This window comes from Gorilla gorilla, chromosome 13, assembly GCF_029281585.2.
Source record: "Gorilla gorilla gorilla isolate KB3781 chromosome 13, NHGRI_mGorGor1-v2.1_pri, whole genome shotgun sequence".
NCBI lineage: Eukaryota > Metazoa > Chordata > Mammalia > Primates > Hominidae > Gorilla > Gorilla gorilla.
The window spans coordinates 49,703,078-49,723,827 of NC_073237.2; the positions used below are offsets into that span (position 1 = coordinate 49,703,078).

A 20,750-nucleotide genomic window follows, 5' to 3' on the forward strand; every position below is an offset into this window, starting at 1 on the left:
TCCCCCCAGTATATGATATGATAATAAAATCATAACAGTGATTTTCATTTGGGGTTTATGAAATTGATTTCATGACTTTATAATCACTCAATAGATGTGCAGACGGGCACAGCTTTCCTGGATGTAAACTGATGAAGAGTAAAGGAGTTTCTGGCAAATGGCAAAAAGGCAACATCTGGTGGGAAAACCATCCATCTAGGTTTAATGACAATCTGCTCCAGGAGCTGTGTCAATGTGATACCTTATCTGTTTGTGTAAAATGAACTGACCGCCTGCCATCTTGCATGCCTCCAGGACAATGCCATCCTTCATATTCCTCCAACCAAAGCAAGCACAGCACATGGGAGAAGGGCATTTGGCATCTGCTGCCCCCAGGGTCTTCTTCATCCACCACTTCTGGTTCCTTTCATCTGGAAAGAAGACCTCTTCCATCTTCCATGCAGCTAGCAGTCACCAGGGGAGACACCCTGCGGGGCTTTGATTCTACAGATCTTTCTCAAAGGAATCTTAGGACCCGTGGGAATGGCAAAACAGTAAGGATGGGGACCTTCTGGGAAATGATGTGCAAAATACATATTAAAAGGATCAGAAGATATTAATAAGTATTCTGAAACACTGAAGAAGCTGTTTTGATTCTCATAGTGAGTGGGGGCCATGGTTCCTTGCACAGTTATGCAGTGCCTTCTGTATACAAAGATCTTGAGGCTGCCTTGCTTCTTTAAGTGTACTGAGGTGATAGATATGCTGATTCATCCATATGATTTCTTCTTTGATTCCTTTTGTGACCAAGACAAATAGGGAATGATCCATGACCCTGAAATAGAGTGAGATGAAATGATGCGATTGGGTGTGGAAGCCATGGCTTTGACCTTATTAACACAGCATTCTAACCATTGCATACTCTCATATGTGCACACGCATGTGTGTTTGTGTTCTTGGACCTGTGTACTATAGATATACCAAAAAATAAAGATGTATTTTTTCCCTGACTGGAACTGTGTATGTGTGAATCCACACAACAATCATAAATTCTGATTAGGCCTAGTGATTTTTGAAATTCCAATGATTTGGGCGTGGGAAATCTTAAGATACATATGTTTTGTAATTGTTCAGACATTAGCAAGATCTTACTTGGTGGTTTTACCCTATCTAGTTATTAGTCAATCCAATTCTGTTCATATTTTGTTCTCTGTCAATTTCAGGTTCGTCCATCCTCTGTTTATAGAAATGGAACAGACATCATCTATAATGTAAGTGTAGTCACAGAATTGCTAAATTTCTTATATTTATGGATGCAAGTATTTAATGAAGCTATTATTTTATATTTTTTATATTTATACATTTCTCTCAAAAAATTGTTTTGAAATTAGAGGCTTGGGTGTTCAGAGAAACAAATCCTCTTATCTTTTTGCTTTGACTGAATTTTTGAATTGCTCATTTTTTTGTTTGCTATCTTGATGTTTGTTTTTTCCTTATTGTTGTTGATTGTTGGTTTCCTCAAGTATCATGGGATAGTTTCCTTGAAACTGAAGGATGACAGTTTCCCAACTCACAAAAGGAAGGCCAAAGTATCCATCATTAGTCAGCCACAAAAGACAATCAAAGTGGCAGAACTGCCTCAAGCAGATAAGGTGGAATCCACAACTGACTCACACTTCCCCAGACAGGTATGAAAATCTTTGTTCCTTCTTACTCACCTTATAACAAGTTGTTTGCTGGGCCAGAAACACACTTAATTCACAAAATAGCCTCCAAGGTTGGGGGGATAGTTTACCCAACACAAATGCTTCCCAACAAATGAAGACCCAAAGGAGGTGAATGTGTGAGCAACTTTCCTTAAGTCAATTCTAAATTGCTAAATTGCCTTTCCTTCCCAAAGGACCAGTTGCCCTCATTTCCAAAGAACTGCACTCTGGAATTAAAGGGACTCTTCCATTTTGAAGAAGGCATCCAGAAGCTGTATCGGTGCAATGGGGTTGCCTGGAAAGCCTGGAGTCCCCAAACCAAGGTAGGAGACAGGCTGAGCAGCCAAGCACCTTTATTCGCAATGTGCTGTATGATAAGCTAATAAAGGGGAACAATCTGGTGCATGACTCAACCCATGCTACATCTTCCTGCCATTATTAACAACTTGAAGGCCAAGAGGAAAAAATGGCCCAAAGTGGCTTTTTAAAACTCACAAAATACGTTAGTTAAATCAATACCATTTAAGAAGATGTTTACTTGTTTTGTTCAGTTATCAGAATGTCAAAGTTGTAACATTGAAATGTTGCTGACTGTGGTAGTGTTTTCTGTAAGAAGCCATTGTATTTCTCAAGATGGAGAATTGGGATTAGGGCTGACTCCCTCTGTGGTAACGAAACTACTTGACTGAAGTTAGGGAACTCGTAGGACTCCTTATGCTGAACCGACTCCAGATTGTAAAGACCATTATGACATGAACACAGACAACTGTTTTTCAGGTTGTGGAAGACAAATCCTGTCCAGCCGGGTGGCACCAGCACTCAGGCTACTGTCACATCTTGATCACAGAGCAGAAAGGCACCTGGAATGCGGCTGCCCAAGCTTGCAGGGAACAGTAAGGCACCCTATTGCACATTTGATTGATGTTTTCTTTTCTCTATTTCTCTATTTGCTCATGGAAGTGGAGAGCTGCTTCATTCATTCAACAAATATTGAGTGCCTAATATCTGCCTGGCTTTGTTTTAGGAGCCCTGAGGGAGTTCCCTAGTTCAGAATGTATTTGTGATGGGCCTTGATAATGTATTTGGTTGGTGCAAAAGTAATTGCAGTTTTTGCCATTACTTTTGCACCAACCTAATATTTGACTGAGCTCTTTTCTGTTAAAGCTGCACCATTGCCATGTTTCTTTTTCTTTTATTTTCTTTTCCTATCTCAGTCTTTGTGAGGAAATCAGAAGGAGATTTTCTGAGTCAGCAGCATTGCAGTTTCTTTTTTTATGTGATAAGAATTCCTGTCCATTTAATTGAAAGTATATAGTAATGAAAAGCCTTTTAACATCGGGCCTCTAGCAATGCGATTATATAGCAATGATTATAAAGCTGGGCAAGTAAGACAAAGGCTCACTGGGTAACAGAACATTCAATAAAGGATAACTTATGGTCAGAGAATGACAACCAATGTATGTAGTCCAGAAGGACTTTAAAAATGCATATGTACCTATCCCTGACCCTCCTTTTTGTTTGCCAATCTGGATATTATCTAAACAACACAATTAGACTAATATGCCCTATGGCTGGAAATTGAGACTAGGGAAGTCTCTGGTTATTATTGATCTGATCTCGTACTTCATAAAATTTAAAAAGTTATACACATCTAAAGATGCCATTAAGAAAATGAAAGAGCAAACCATATTCAGGAAAAGCTGTTCTCAAATCATAAACCTGATAAAGGTCTTAAACCCAGAAAATACAAACAACTTCAACGAATCAATGACAAAATGACGATTCAAACAATAGTAAATGATTTGGAGTCTTCGCAAGAGTAGATGTCCAGTTGGTCGATAAATAAATGAAAAGCTGCTCAAAACCGTTAGATACTAGGTAAATGAAAATGAAAACCACAATGAAATACCACTTCACACCTACTAGAATAGTTAAAAGTATAAATATGACAATCCAAATTTGTTTTTAATTTTTAAACTTTTATTTTAAGTTCAGGGGTAAATGTGCAGGCTTGTTACTTGGGTAAATGTATGTCATGGGGTTTGTTGTAGAGATTATTTCAACATCCAGGTATTAAGCCTATTACTCATTAGTTATTTTTCCTGATCTTCTTCCTCCTCTCACCTTCCAAACTCCAATAGACCCCAGTGTGCGTTGTTCCCCTCTATGTGTCCATGTGTTCTCATCATGTAGCTCTCACTTATGAGAACATGCAGCATTTGGTTTTCTGTTCCTGCATTAGTTTGCTAGGATAATGACCCCCAGCTCCATCCATGTCCCTGCAAAGGGCATAATCTTGTTCTTTTTTATGGCTGCATAGTATTCCATGGTGGACAATACCACATGTTGATAAAGATGCAGAGCAAATATAATTCTCATGTGTTGTTGGTAGAAGTGTAAAATGGTACAATCACTTTGTAGAACTGTCTTACAGTTTCTTATAAAGTTATATGCATCTACCCTATGACCTAATATATTCTACTCCTAGGTATTTAACTAAAAGAAATAAAAATATATACTAAAAAAGCTTCATAAAAATATTGTATAATAACTTCATTCATAATAATACTAATTTGGGTCATTTGTTTTTTGTTATTGATGTTTAGAAATACTTGATATTTTCTCCATCAGCAAGAGAATAAATTTTTGATAAATTATTTTATAAGTGATGGAATAAAATACTGAAACCTCCAACAATGTAGATAAATCAAAAATGGAACGTAGAGAGAAAGCAGCCCTACACAAAAGAATACTTATTATATGATTGCATTTATATAAATAAGATAATATAATCTATGATGTTAGAAATAAAAAACTGTTATCTCTGGTAAGATTGTGGAATGACTAGAAAATAGCATGAGGTAACGTTCTAAAGTAAGAGAAGTGTTCAATGTCTTATTGTAAGTGGTTATTAAATAGATGTGTATACAATTGGCAAAATTCATCAAATTGAATATTTAAAAATCTATTCATTTTATTATATGTAAATTATACCCAGATTTTTTTAAAAGCGAATAAAATGTTTTAAAAGTGTGTTCAAAAACTAGTGAAACCACCTTTTTCTTCACTGGTGTATTTCATGTTTTAACTGTGAGTAGAGTCACCAGAGACATTAATCAGTGGCTTTCAGGGTTTTTTTGGTTGATAATTTGGTGGTATCAAATAAGATAAAATATTAAAATTTTTACAAATAATAATTGCTTTAAATACATATATTTCCTTAGTGCTACATGTTAAAGAACAAATAAGACATTCTTCCATCATTAAGATGGTTAAGCTGTTAAAATGACATCTTAACTAGATGTCATTTAGTTTGTCGTAATGCACTGAAAGCTCCAGTAGAAGTAGTGGTATTGGTCTTTTTTTCTCCTTGAGGAAAGGGCTTTGATGTTGATCAAAAGCTATCTAAACTAGCAAGAAGAAGATTGCAGTATGCAACAAAAGGGAGAATACTATGGTGTCTCTGCTTACAAAATTAAGGGAAAGAGTAGTTATACTCCAGCCAAAGTTATCAAGATTAGGTGGTTGCTGGGATTTGTTGATAAAATGTAGATGAACAGAACTTCCCACCTTGAAGTTTAGAAGCTATCTTTTGTTCATCTTCCAATGGTTCTTAAAGGCCAATGCAAGTAACTGGTCTATAATGAAGCTTTCATTGGTTCTTAATGTATGAGAAAAATAAGGACAGTAAGTATTGAGAAATATCTTTCCATTCAGTCATAGATGGTGGTGTCACATTGCCAAGTGTGTTTTTTTAAAGGACTGTTCTTTATTCTGAGATTATAATAGTCTAGCTTTTTATTGTCAAAAACTACTTTTTATGAAATAATAGCAACTTATAACATTGTCGATACCCTCATGTTGACAAACCTACATCAGTCTCCCATCATCTTTTGTTTTCATTTTATTGTTTCATCTATTAATAATTGTGACTAGGTTCTATTGGTGAGTAGCAATGAGTTCTTCACGTATCTATGAATACTGTACCATTCGACCATCACAATAATAAACTTAAGGCCTAAATTAATTTAAAAGCATAGATACTTTCTCATGCACTTCATCTAAGATTTCATCTGCAGCTTGGTTTTAAGCACCTTCACCCATGACCCTTTTATATTAGCCTGACTGTAGTTCTACATGCCTCCTTGTCAATAATGTCTTACTTTTATATTTATAGTATATGAAATTGTTTCACATGCATTAGCTTATTTGATCCTTCCATCACTTCTCTTATCTACAGTTTATGGATTTATTTTAAAAAGAGTTTCAAGGAAGCGAAATCAGTTGCTTACAGGTATACAAGGAAGTAAATGAAAGAGATAGAATTTAGTTTTTCATCCTTATACTCTCTAAAACAGGTCCCCTAAGTATAGCAGGTTTCTCATCACAGATGTACTGACAAGTATGTCTATTTTAACTATGTTTTGAGGTAACCCAAAGTAGATTTTCAAAATTATGTGTTAATAATTGTTTTTCTCTCACTGCAAACACATATAAGATTTTTATTAAATTATGGATCCTAAGTTTCCTCTGGATTTGAATCAAACTAACCTTTCAAGGCGAACCTAAGGTGTGATCAAATTCCTAGTTTATAGATACATTCATTTAACAAATCTTTCTGAAAGTCCTTTACAGAGGGTCATTCACAACACCCATATTTCCATAAGGACAGCAAATTTTGCTTTATCCTTTGTCCCTAACCAGGTTGCTAACTCAACTTAATCTTTATCTCTAGTCTTCTTTCCTCCCCAGTGGTGTTTTATTATTTTTCTAAGTCAAAGGAGCCAGACTCCTAGATTATGCACTTCTTGAATTTACATGTTGTAATCTCATCTGCTCATTTCCTCAGGCAGTCATTGTACATTTGGTAATTATATTATTATAGAGCATTATCTATGAAGCCATTTTGTTTTCCCGCAGGAGTGTCTGGAACCCCTGCTGGCCTATCCTTAGAGTTACCCTGAAATCTACCTATACTTAATCAAAAATTTTCAGAGAAGTAGATGTTTATTTCTATAACCAGAAAAATTAAAGCTCCTGTTTCTAATTCTATACTACAAATATTTGTGTATGTGTACCTATTTATAATTTTATATCCATATATACACCTATACAGATCATACCCACCACATTTTATATGTATGTGAGCATAAAATAAAAGGAGTGATTTTTTCTAAAATAATAAACATATGAATACCTAAATGTTTCTTTTGTGAATAACTATGCTCTTAACATTTTACCTATCTTGAAGCAGAGCTATCTTCCCATCTCACTCTTTTGGAACTTCTTGCTTTTTGGAGAGTCAAAAAGAAAACCGAAATTGTACTTGGGCAGCTAAAATGGATTTTACCAAGTTTGTTTTAAAGATAGCTTCAGGAATCTTCAAGCTAGAGAAGATGTTAAATATCCTTGAATAAAACCCATTATATCCTGATGCTGAAGTTGAGGCTGCAAAGTTAGGGAATTTCAGTAAGCAAATTAGTTCAGTAAGAGAATTAGGGAATTCAGTCAGGGAATTAAGGGGTAATCAGGAAGTAGAATCCTGGTCTCTTATGCTCTGTACAAAATGTCATAGTGACTGGGACAGTCCCTCAAGCCCTCCCTCAGCTTATATTTAACACAAGTTTCATATTGTGTGTTCTAAGCCTACAGCGCATTAGAGTGACCGTGTTGGATGTGATGGGGAGGGGAGGAGAGGAGATGCCTCATCATACCTGCTGTAACTGTCAGACGGGAGCTGAGAGTCAATAATGAGGTCAGAGCCAAGTCACAAAAACCAATCCAGCGGTCTAAGGCCATTCAGTGGAGGGGCAAAGAGCCTTATATATCTAAGAAGGCCTAGAAATCATCATTGCATCAGACAGCAGCAAAATACTGTTATTAGTAGAGGGAAATCATTTAAAAATAGACAAATTATGTTCACCATATCTAGTCTGGAAAAGCAGAGAAATAGATCTGAATTTTGAAAAGACATAGGCAAAATAAATAAAATTAAATTTAACAGCTATCTAACCGAACGTGTTGCTAATTTTGTTTCCTACTTTTCTTTTCATATCAATGGATATTAACCAGGCAAAAAGATCATGGTGATTTAATTTTTTTCCTTGTTTGATTTTTTAAGTGTTTAAAATTATTTTTTAAAATTTAATGTTTAATTGACAAATAATTGTATGTATTTGTAGGGTACAATGTAATGTTATGATACATGTATACATGATATATTTGTTTCTTGTTTGAAACTTTCTTTTTTTTATTTTTAAAGAAGAAAGAATTACTTAGTGGCTTTTTACTTAAAGCATTTTTAAAGAGGTTTTAATGAGCACTGCTGGGGAATTAGGCACAATCAAATATCGCTTCTAGGAATAACTCAGTTAGCTGCAAAAATAATTTATAAAAAAATTCTGTTTTGTGAAAAATATTTTACGTATGTTTGTAAAAACAAGCACTTTAATTTCTGTGCATTATATGAAGGTTTGACAGTTGGGGCTATACTCATTTCATTGAGTATAATGAAGTCATAATAATGTGTTTATTTGGCTAAATCCACTAAGCTCCAAATTTAAACCTTAAGTAATTTTATCTAAATAGTTAGTTTGGGTTACCTTACTCATCAAATTAACTTGGTATTTGCCAAATTTATACCAGCTAGAAATACACTTATGAGAAGAATAGTATTTTGTCATTAAATAAGTAATTGTTATAAGTAGGCAGTTGCTGATTTTCCAAAAAGATGTTTGAAACCTACTGTTTATGTTTGAAAACCTATCGATGTTTTATGCTGTAAAGCCCAGATATTATAATAAACCATCACTTTCTTTGATGTCACCTACCCCCACCCTGCAGATACTTTTTAAATAAAACTGCACTATTAAAATCTTAGAAAGTTCTTTTTAAAGACATACTTTTTTGTGTATTTTAAACTTACTTTTATTTCTGTTATGCATTTCATATCAGCAGAAATGTTAACTGCTTGTTGCTGATACTCTCATTTTCATTTGCACGTAGATACCTGGGCAACCTTGTAACTGTATTCTCCAGGCAGCACATGCGGTGGCTCTGGGACATTGGTGGGAGAAAGTCCTTTTGGATAGGCAAGTATCTGGGAGGGAGGCTGCACCGAGGAGGGAGGCAAGGACATGAAACAAACAGGCACCACCACCCTGCTACTTCCTTCCATGGGTTAAATGATAGTGGTTTACAATAATAGGCAACCAATAGATCTAGCCATTTATCTTTTAAAACTCATCTTAAACCTTTTTTTTGACACACTACTTTCACTGTTAGACATCTATCCCAAAGAAATAAATAGGGATGTGGTCAGATTGACAGGCAAGAGAATTCAATGCAATAACATTTCTAAAAGCAAAAAATTAGAAATTGCTATAACTAAAGAATGGTTAAATATAGTATAGCCACATGAAGGAATATGTAAGATTTAATGCTTTTGCAAGCCATTAAATAATAAAGACATGAAAAATTGCCTTACGTTTATTAATTCATTTAACAAATATATGTTGGATGCACATTATATTACATATAAAATGTAAAGTGTATTCCATTTATGGCAAGGTGCAAAGTGAAAATGCAGGGTCCACATCCATATAAAGTATGAAGTAATTTAGAATAAAAACAATTATATGCATATGGTGTATGTATAAATATAAATATATATTATATTTGTATATGTAAATATATATAATATTTACATATTGGAATATATACGTATATTCATATATATATGAATAATATATGAATATATGTATATATTCCAAATAATTAGAAATGACTTACCTCCAGTCAAGAATTATAGGTAGGCTGGGTATGGTGGCTCACGCCTGTAATCCTAGGACTTTGAGAGACCAAGGCTGGAGGATTGCTTGAGCCCAGGATTTCGAGATGAGCCTAGGCAACATAGTGAGACCTTGTCTCTATGAAAAATTTAAAAATTAGCCAGGCATGGTGGCAGCTAATAGTAGTCCCAGCTACTTGGGAGGCTGAGGTGGAAGGAGTGCTTGAGGCTAGGAAGTTGAGGCTGCAGTGAGCCATGATTGTGCCACTGCACTCCAGTCTAGGCAACAGAGCAAGACCCTGTCTCAAATAATAATAATAATAAATATAGGTGATTTTAATTTTATTCCCTCTTTTCTGAAGTCTTAATATTTTCTACAGTTTTCACAATAATAAATCTTTTTTTTTTTTTTGAGACAGAATCTCACTGTGTCGCCCAGGCTGGAGTAGAGTGGTGCAATCTTGGCTCACTGCAACTTCCGCCCCCTGGGTTCAAGCAATTCTCCTCCCTCAGCCACCTGAGTAGCTGGGATTACAGGTGCCCACTACCACACCTGGCTAAGTTTTGTATTTTTAGTAGAGACGGGGTTTCACCATGTTGGCCAGGCTGGTCTCGAACTCCTGACCTCAGGTGATCCACCCACCTCGGTCTCCCAAAATGCTGGAATTGCAGGCATGAGCCACCGCACCCGGCCAAATAACAAATCTTTTGAACCACTTTAGAAACAGAATTTTCAGGGCACATCAAAGTCAGTATCCCCACTACTTCTCTTTAAAGGCGTTGTATTTGAGGGAACTGTAATAGTTCCCTCTCTTGGCTTTTCACTATTTCTGCAGTACTCAGTGGGTCCCTAAATTCTGAAATGAACTGAGTATTAAGAGACAAGCTGGAGGATAAGTTTTCTCTACATCCGTAATGACTCATTGCAAGGCTCTGTCCTCACAGTATGCTTAGGCAGAATGTCACTAATCAATAATTCCGGGAGGGCATTCCTAACCAAAAGCATTTCATTTGATTCCACCCAAAAATACGGACTGAAAATCAGTTGGGGGAAGGTAAAATGTTATGTATCTAGGACTGTTTTCATGGTCACATTTGATTTGGGGAATGTCGGATCATGCTATGGCAGGGAGTTCCTTTCTCATTTTATTCTTTTTTATTTCTGTTATGAAAGAGAGTGAGTAGAGGAATGCTTAAGAAAATATTACAGAAGCTTTACAACATTAAAGTGTAATTTGCAAAATTTGCCAGTGGAGGTAGAGAGGCAAGTCGAGAAAATCTGCTTTTTATTGGAATTGTAGCAGATTGAAACATCTTAAGTTCCAGACTCAAAAGAATACATAGTAAGCTACTTTCAAATATGAAAACCAGGACATTTAAATAATGAGGAAGAAGAATAATAGGCAAGAGAATATCTGTTTCCCTGTGATAGGAGTTCTGCATGTAGGATGATATGAATAATAATAATAGCTGCCATTTATTAAACACTTATATATGCCAAGAGCTTTACATGCATTATCTTTTTTAATCCTCAAAACAACCCTAGATGGACTATTTTTATGCCCATTCCTTAGATGAGGAAACTGAAACTCAGAGAGGTTAAGTAACCTGCCCAAAGATGCTCATCTAGCAAGTAAGTGGTAGAGCTAGAATTGGACTGGGATTTGTTTGACCGTTTGTGTCTTAGAGTATTCCAAGTTCCTATCCCTTGTTTTAGAACCTGGGCCCACACTTGCATGTGATAACTGAGCTTAGAGCAACAGTTGGATATGATATCTAAGTATAAATGCAATAAAAGTAATTGGCACATTCTTTTGGTTCACATTAGGTTTGAATGACCAAGTGCGTGCTGGCCACTGGCAGTGGATTGGTGGTGAACCTGTTGCCTTCACCAATGGGAGAAGAGGGCCCTCTCAACGCTCCAAGCTTGGAAAGAGCTGTGTTTTGGTTCAAAGACAAGGGAAATGGCAAACAAAAGACTGTAGGAGAGCCAAACCTCATAATTATATGTGTTCCAGAAAACTCTAAATATAACAGACCCTACAGGTGGCCACCTGGAATTTGTCACCTGTTTATTCACAGGATCTGTTAATATTGCTCCATAGAAAACAAATTGTTATGATTGAGTGGGTATACCTTTGTGATTCTGTCTAGTGAAAATTTTTAATAGTGCCAGAAAGATTGATAAATAAATATTTTTTACAAGATAAGATACAATTTTTGTATCTCAATACCTTTTAAAATAAATGCCAGCAGTATTATAAAGTGTAAGGTTTGTTTATTCCAGAAGACCCTCACCCTTGCCCCATTCCAAATCTCAGGGAGCACCAGTCTCATAGTCCTTGGATTTTTTTTAAAAAAAATTTTGGTCCCATTACCTCTAATGAATTTATTCTGAAATATGTATCGTAGGTGCTCCTACCACTTTAGTCTGAGTGAAGCTAACTCTACTAGTTCATTAAACCAAAGTTGAACCACAAAGTTGTCCCTTTGGAGCCCTTTAAATGTGAAATCTAAGATTAGAGGCTGGGGTTGAAAAAGAGAATTTTCTATGATGAAAAAGAAAGACTTTAGATGAAAGAATCTTGTAGGTGGAGGCTCATCTACAAAGCTGTAGTTCAGGTAAGAATTCAGGGGGCTGGCTGTACTCAGAGTTCTACTCATCACTATTCATGAAACAGATCTCCCTTTCCAATTTGAATGTTGGCATTGTACCATCCCAAAGCTAATGATTGGGTTTCCCCAGCCTTACAGAGTCATGAGAAATTTCAAGTAACATAATCTCTTCCTCTGTGTTTATTGTACTGACAAGCATTTCTCAAGGACACTTGGGATAAAGAGTATATATGAATGATGGTTGACATATGGAAGAAAAATACTGCTTCCTCAGAAATGTCCTGATGAACTGTGCTGATGAACAGAGAAAAATAATGTTGAAAACAGAGCCCCTGAAAGCCTACATTCTCGGAAAGGATTTTGGGGAATTTTGAGCCACCTTAAATCTTTAATATTTGCAGAAATGCCATGTTAACTAGATTCTCTAATGGAAAGGTACCTTATTAACTCATAATCTCAGGAGAGTGGAACATTTTTGTAACAATGAAGTATGTTGCAGCGTTACCAGAACTCCCTTCTGAAATCGAGGTTTAACAGTTATAGGAAATTAGAATGTCTGAAACATTTATTTAAAGTTTTTCTCTTTTCATAATCACTGAGAAATATGGTTGTGCCAAATGTCACTTGCTCTATGAGCACCAGTGTAACTTCAGAATCAAAATGGGGTTATCAATTAGGCTAGAGCTCTGGTGCTGGTTTTATTATAAAAATACCTTGAGTGTTGTAGACACTAAAACTGCTTGAAGAAAGTCAGTTCAGTTTCTGGGATATAAAAACATGGCAAGCTTTTTTTATTTCAGTTCATTTATCAAGGTTGTAATTAATAGTAACATTTAGAAAGAGATATTGGAATATGATCCAGATATTCTGTCTATTACTTAAATCTAAACATAATTATAGTGTCAGAGGGTCCTCACCTGAGATGTCGCAGGTGGGCTCCAGATTGGCATAATGTACAGGTTCTCTGTGAGACACAAGCAGTTTTTGGCATTTAACCAAAAGATGCCACACCTATCCTCTTACCAGCTCCTGTCAAATTCCTTCTGGTCCACAGGCTTCTTGCAGTATGGAAATGTGAGATTTGGGCTAAAGAAAAAAATAGTTGTTTACCTAAAGGGTTAAGTCCTAGGAAGGAAGTAGAAGTTTGAAAAATGAAGGATTCAAGGGCCACTCCTTCCACTGGAACTCTAAAACTATATAAACCGTCTAAAACTGGAAATCTAGAACTATGTCAACTATGTAGAACCTCGTCAGCATGGCAGATTTATTACACATTTCTGCAATATAAATGATAAATGATACTGAACTAATTGCAAATGTTAGCATAAACAGTGTTTTGATTTTTATAACAATTAGAAACGCTACAAGAATATTTAAAAATATTCCTGATCATGAAAGCATTAATCAAATTGGAAAATCCAAGTCATTTTAAGAAGATAAAAATAGAAATTCAGGCAAGTTTGGGTGATGGGCGGTATTCATCACAACCTTCATTTTATTCTTACAATTGAGCTTTGACTCAGGGGGAAAAGAAGTAAATGATTGTCAAGGTTCCCTCTGCCTTGATTGATAGTTTCTGATGGGAGTGGGAAGGAAGGAATTGGAGTAGTGGATAGAATGGGAATGAGAGATTACAGGAGAGAGAGGTGAGATGGGTTGAACAGAAGAGGATGGGAACTGATGGTAGCTAGGAAGGAAAGCGTCAAGAAGGACCTGAATGTACCCAGATTTTCTCCCCAAACTTCAATACCACCTCAGGAAAAGGCCCACTGTGTCCAGGGGCATCAGTCCAGCTCAATAGTGTCTAGCTTTTCAGAATCTTCTGATTGTTTGGTCTTTAACAAAAACATAGCATCTATTTGCTAAAAATAAACTTAAGCAACATATGATAATCATTTCATCTCCTTCCAAGAAGTGGTGAAAATGAACCAGGTGACATTAATTTGATTTCTGTTTTTGTTTATTTTTAATACAACCAAAAAGATATGCACATATTTTAATTTACATTATGTTACTGTATAATTTAAACCATAAACTGGTGCTGATTAATTTCTGCAACAAAGCAGCATATTAAATGAACTACATCTAGTGTTGTAGCAAAATCAATAAACTTGTTTTAAGTTCTGAGACACTTTCCTTTAGCTTTTAACGTTTTATCTTATTCCTGGGGGCACATGGGTTTTAGATTTTAGTGATTCTATTTAGTAAGGGATGGAGGAGAAAAGTCAACATGTTTTTTATCTTTATTGGTCAGACCAGCCTTTCGTTGTATCGCTTCCATGTGTCCATACATCCAACCACCATTCATTTGACAAATATTGAACATGGCATGCCAACCATGCAACTGACATTGTTCCAGATACTGGAGCTATTGTAGGGAATAAGATAAAAACAGAAGTATAAAAGCATAGCATATATATGCAAATTTATAATAGCTTTTTACACCTCAAGCTTTTTATCAGGAAGGAAGTCACAGTGGAAATCAGTGATTACATTATCCCTTTTCCTAATTGAAGGGAAACACACAGATACAAACAGCTCAGGCTGAATTTTGTTATATTTCTTTCTTGATTAAGAAACTGATATTAACTCCCTAACTTTTAATCAGGTCAAAGTGTTATTGATAGCAGCCGTCCCAAATTTTCTGTCTCCAGAATCAAGTTAGGAACTAAAGTTTTTATATCTAGTTAATTGATTTTGTAACAACTACTTTTTCCAAAATGATGAGTAAATGTCTCTGTATCTTAGGGATTCCTAGAATAATAGAAATTAAAGAGAGATACCTTTGATATCATCTTATTTAATACTCTTATGTTACAACAGAGAAAGTTACTGTGTGAAGAAATCAGCACTAGAACTGAGGTCTTCCACATTTTAGGCTGAATCTCTTCTAATTATTCCACATATCTATTAGCATTCTGAGCAGATAGTTTTATTATATTCAAGTAAAATATGCTCATCTTTGAATGATGAGTATAATAAAATTCACCATATACTTGAAAACACTATCATAAGCAAAAGGCAGACACAAAGGGTCACATATTTTGTGATTCCATTTATATGAAATGTTCAGAATAGAGAAATCTATAAAGACAGAAAATAGATGAGTGATTTCCAGGTGGGGGAAGGAGGATCGGGGCTAACTGCCAATAGGTACAGAGTTTCTTTTTGAGATGATGGAAATATTCTGGAGTTATAATAGTTGTAGTGGTAATTGTTGCAGAAACAGTGGATATACTAAAAACCACTGAAGTATACTGTTTTAAATGGTAAATTTTATATGAAGTGTATCTCAATAAAAATGTGATTAAAATCACCATATAAATTTTATTTTAAAAAGCTATAAATGGGTTGATGTAGCTATATGTTTCTCTTGCTTATCCAAGATACATTACTCAGTCTTTGCCCCAGGTCTCACCGGGGTTTTTGTTTATTTGTTTATATAGTTAGTTAAAGGGAACGAAATGCTGATTTGACATATTTTAAATTTATGGTACTGTCTTATTGATCTTCCTCTCCTTTCTGTCTATCAATCACGGAGGGACTATTACTAATGGCAAAGTGTGTCTGGATGTCTGTAATGTGCAGAACACCATGATTTTCTCAAAATTAATTTTACAAGCCTTTAGAACAGGATTGTGCAGGAAATGAATATACTATCCTCATAACTTACACATATAACTTCATTTTGAGCAGTTTTTATAGGTCTTATATTCTGTTAGGCAATAAAGTTTAGTTTATCTTAAGACAGAAAGGAACAAAAATCAACCAACACTTCCATTAAAGGCCTCATGGTAACCCCCAACACTTTTTCCAAGCAATGACATATGAGTTCACCTTTCGCTTCTATCCCCATGTGTATTTTTGCTTTCCAAAAGCAGTCAATCTCAACTTATCCTACAGAAAAAAAAAAAAAGTTTGAATCCAGCTATATGCTGCCTGCAAGGAACATACTTTAAACATAAATAAACACATTAAAAGTAAAAGAATGGAAAAAGATATACCATACTAAAACTCATCAAAAGAAAGCTGGAATGGATAGATTAATACCAAACACAGCAAATTTTAGAGCAAAGAATATTGCCAAGAATAAAGAAGCTTATTTCATAAGCTTCAAGAGAACATAATCACATCAAGAGAACATAATAATTCTAAACAAAAACACATCAAGAGAACATAATAATTCTAAACATTTATGTACTAATAAAGTTTTGTTTGTTTGTGTGTTTGTTTGTTGTTTGTTTTTCTGAGATGGAGTTTTGCTCTTGTTGCCCCAGGCTGGAATGCAGTGGTGTGGTCTTGGCTCACTGCAACCTCTGCCTTCTGGGTTCAAGCGATTCTTCTGCCTCAGCCCCCTGAGTAGCTGGGATTACAGACACCCGCCACCATGCCTGGCTAATTTTTGTATTTTTAGAAGAGACAGGGTTTCACCATGTTGGCCAGGCTGGTGAGCTCCTGACCTCAGGTGATGCGCCCACCTTGGCCTCCCAAGGTGCTGGGATTACAGGTGTGAGCCACTGCGCCCTGCCTACTAATAACAAAGTTTTAAAATCACGAAGCAAAATGTGGTAGAACTTCAAAGAAAAATAGATAAATCTGTACTTACAGTCAGAAATGTCAATACCTCTTTCTCAATAATTGAGGGAATAAGTAGACAGAAAAATCAGAGTATAGAAGCATGGACACTATTAACAAAGTTAACTTAATTGAAATTTATAGCATATTCTATCCAACAACAGCAGAATGTACATTATTTTCAAGTGCACATGACATATTTACTAGGCAGACCATATTCTGGGACATAAAATAAGTCTCCATACATTTTAAAGGATTCAAGTCATACAAAAGATGTTTTTTGACTACAATGGAATAGTATTGACCACACTTGGAATAGGGTGACAACTTCAAGCAGTGCTTGTTCTCACCAGTAACCAACCCCAGCAGGAAGGAGGAGCTGGGGGTGGGAGAATTAGGGTTTTAAGTTGCCATATCACAAGTGAGAACTTTCCTGTGTGCTAGGACATTTGTGTTCAACATGTGTTTTCAGTTCTCAGAGGAATCCACATGACTAAGGGAGTCCTTTCTAAAACCCCAGGACGTCTTGCTTTCAGATGTGATCAATGATACACAAATCTCATTCTAAAGAGAGATAAATTAGGGAATAGTTTTTCACATGACAGAAAGGATGATCCTATTTGCTTTGTTAATGGATTGGACTTGGGTGATATTTTCTATTGCCCAAAGAGCATAGCTCCTCCATAGAGCCATATTTTCAAAATTTCCTTTTACATTCAGCATTGAAAGAACACATTTGTTGCATATATTGAGGAGGACTGTTTGCAAATCATGCCCCAAATCAACATTTGAAGGTCTAAGTGGTGCTCATCAGAGAGAAAGGTGGTTCAGTGTATGTGGGAGTCAGTAAGGATTCAGGGCAGAAGCTACACAGAATGGCCCAGCAGGGATTGGCTCCCAGTAAATTATTTTCTTGCTTATAGATTTCCTACCCAGTAGAATCACTGAGGTGATTTTAGTGACTAGACACAAATAACAGGCTTCTTAGAGTTTAAGATGTGAACCAAGTTGAACTTTTGCGAATGTGACTAAGGCCTGCCAGCTTGATGGCAAACCTGGGCCCAGCATCAGGTACAACAGAAGAAAAACCCTGACTGGAAAGTTGTGCTTTGCTTTTCATTTTATTGTCACAATTTTTCACAGTTTGCCTCATGCCACCTTGTTACTTAATTCCCACACCTCGGAGGAAAAATGTGTAATCTTTTAATATTTATGTTACTTAAGATACTTAAGATTATGTTTCTGCCTAGGTGTTGCCAAGATAGTCAAGCCAACTCCTGTTTATAGAGGGTAGAAAATATAAATCTGTCTAAACTCTTTCACGAAATGAAGGTCTTAATATTTCCAAAGAGTTGAATTTGGTACTACTCTTGGAGAGCCTTAGAGAAGCGTTGTCAATACAAGGCATCATTGTTTTAGGTTTCCTATCCATGACTTGCTTTTTTCCCCAACTTTCCTCTCTTTTGGCAACTTCTCCTCACATTCTGTCCTACATTTGGCCCTGAGTCAGTTGAAAGCTTTGCAAGTTGATTTTCCATTCCCATCTGAATTTTAGCTTAGCTGTGGAACTGTTTTCCATGTGTTTTTAATCATTTGTCCATGTGTTATGAGCTTATAGGGACAATATGGTTCCCCCAAGCTGCCTGCATTGTATAAGCAGAAACTGGCAAGGTGGCCAGTGGGGGAACAGTTTTCAGACAGATGCCCCCTACACTCATTTCTGTTGGTGATACACCACCCCCATGCTCCAACTGGAGTAAAACAATTTACAAGCTGCATAAAGTTACCCAACAGACATATAGTCCTCTGGCATGAATTACCTTTTTTAGGAGTGTGATTATCCTTCAGGGGAGACATGCCTGGGAACTGTGGCTGGTGTGACAATGTTCAAAGGCCTGCTCTGAGACTGTGGCCAGGCTGGGAAATGAAGAATGGTTTAGTCCCAGATTCCATGGAAATTTGATTTTAAAATAGAATCTAAACACAGAGAATTAAGTATAAGTTATCCAGGACAAAGCGATACTTCTTAGAAAGTAAAACACAACAAGGGCCTATGTCAGAAGTTTCCTTTCGCATTTTTATTGGACTCAGTATGTCAAAACAAACATCCATTCACCTCCTAAATGTAGACTGAGGGACCAGGAATGGAAAAGAAACAGAAAAATGCATTAAACAAAATCCCTTTTCTCAAAGTTGCTGACAATGTAGTCTCCAGCAAACATAATCCCTGCCCTTGAGGATCCTCTCTTCCTTGTTAGAAAGATATGCATGTACCCAAATGAAGACAAGCCCGAGGAATCACTGAATAGCCGAATCAAGAAGGAACTTGGCTTTTCAGAGTCCCAAATACATCTCAGTGACATGGAGGAGATGTCTCCCTCGTACATCCAGAAGTGGATGTGAGAAAGTAGAGGTTGGATTGGGACAAAGCTTGCCAATATTTGACTGGAAAAGGCAGAAGACAACACTGAAGTACAGAACCTGAAAACTTCTATGGAATCAAGAAAATTTGAAATGATCAAACATTATATAAAAGCATCCAGTGGAGTGCAAAAGTTTGACAATTCAGGGTAGACTATGGAGTAAAGTGGTTGGAAAGGATGTGATTCCAACAGCAGTGTGGAAAGGAGAAACGAACTGGTGTGGTTTGATGGTCAAATGTAAGGAGACTCACTTATCTGATGGGTTCTATCTTTCTCTGCAGAAAAAGGGGTCATCTATCAAAAACGAGGAAAGAGGCAGAGCAGTCAAAGGTTTTAGATAATTAGAGAAGATTTTCACTAACCCACATGGAAAATGAAAAGTGAGTTGAGTAGAGGAATGAGAAGGATTGGTGAGCAGAGTTGAGGGTTCCGTTGACACAGAAGGAAATTTGTATAGAATCCATTTTTGCCCATTTTGTCTGTGTCACTAAAAGCATTCCCTATCCCAGGCGTGGGCCCAGTTAAGATGAACAGCTGGGTGTTTTCAGGGTTGGACTTTTTGTTGTTGTTGTTTTAGAAAGAGTCTCGCCCTGTCGCACAGGCTGGAGTGCAGTGGCACAATCTCGGCTCACTGCAGCCTCTGCCTCTTGGGCTCAAGCGATTCTCATACCTCGCCCTCCCAAGTGGCCAGGATTACAGGCGGGCTCCACTGTGCCTGGCTAATTTTTGTATTTTTAGTAGAGACAGGGTTTCACCATGTTGGCCAGGCTGGTCTCGAAGTCCTGAACTCAGGTGATCCGCCCACCTCGGCCTCCCAAAGTGCTGGGATTACAGGCGTGAGTCACCACGCCCGGGCCCAGTGTTGGACTTTTATTAGATGGGTGTGAGGGAATAAAAAAGGGACTAGGGAAAATATTGCAAAAGTTTGAAGTGATGGACCATGGAATTAAAGTGGGATAGGGAAGAAAATGAAGACAAAGAATTTATATATGTTAATCAATTAATTACATAATTCATTTATTATTACATGAATATTTTAGGGCATTTACTATGTGAAAGGCTGTGCTACGGCCTGAGCTGATGACTGAAAAGACCCTAATTTTATGGACTTTAAAATCTGGGCCGGGCGCGGTGGCTCACGCCTGTAATCCCAGCACTTTGGGAGGCCAAGATGGGTAGATCACGAGGTCAGGAGATCAAGACCATCCTGGCTAACACGGTGAAACCTCGTCTCTACTAAAAATACAAAAAAATTAGCCAGGCGTGGTGGCAGGCGCCTGTAGTCCCAACTGCTCGGGAGGCTGAGGCAGGCGAATGGCATGAATCCTGGAGGCGGAGCTTGCAGTGAGCCGAGATTGCGCCGCTGCACTCCAGCCTGGGCGACAGAGCGAGACTCTGTCTCAAAAAAAAAAAAAAAAAAAAAAAAAATCTGAAGTGGAGGCAGATGTTAAACAAATGTTCAGTCAAAAATTATTTCATGACAATGGTGGTAGTACTATGATAGAGATAAAGTAGGGGACAGATGCTGTAGGAACTGAAACAACACAATATTGTTATGAGAGAGTGGAATGTGAATTCACAGTTTAGAGGTAGAGCTGTTCTTGATAGTAACAGGGGTCAGAATGTAATCGGGGTAGGGAGGCCAATTGGCATGAGAGCAGT

General features: G+C 36.8%; 1 protein-coding gene across 3 annotated transcripts in view; it reads left to right on the forward strand.

The window, feature by feature from the left end:
• The window catches only part of FREM1 (FRAS1 related extracellular matrix 1), a 257,613-nt gene extending 242,894 nt beyond the window's left edge, over positions 1-14,719 (forward strand). For all 3 annotated transcript variants that reach the window (XM_063696367.1, XM_055350801.2, XM_055350804.2), the window contains 7 exons: positions 295-533; positions 1,203-1,250; positions 1,503-1,667; positions 1,880-2,008; positions 2,463-2,578; positions 8,691-8,776; positions 11,303-14,719. In XM_063696367.1, the coding sequence (XP_063552437.1) occupies positions 295-533; positions 1,203-1,250; positions 1,503-1,667; positions 1,880-2,008; positions 2,463-2,578; positions 8,691-8,776; positions 11,303-11,502 (983 nt within the window). In that variant the 3' untranslated portion in view covers positions 11,503-14,719. The remainder of the gene's footprint in view (positions 1-294; positions 534-1,202; positions 1,251-1,502; positions 1,668-1,879; positions 2,009-2,462; positions 2,579-8,690; positions 8,777-11,302) is intronic.
• Positions 14,720-20,750: the final 6,031 nt, after the last annotated feature.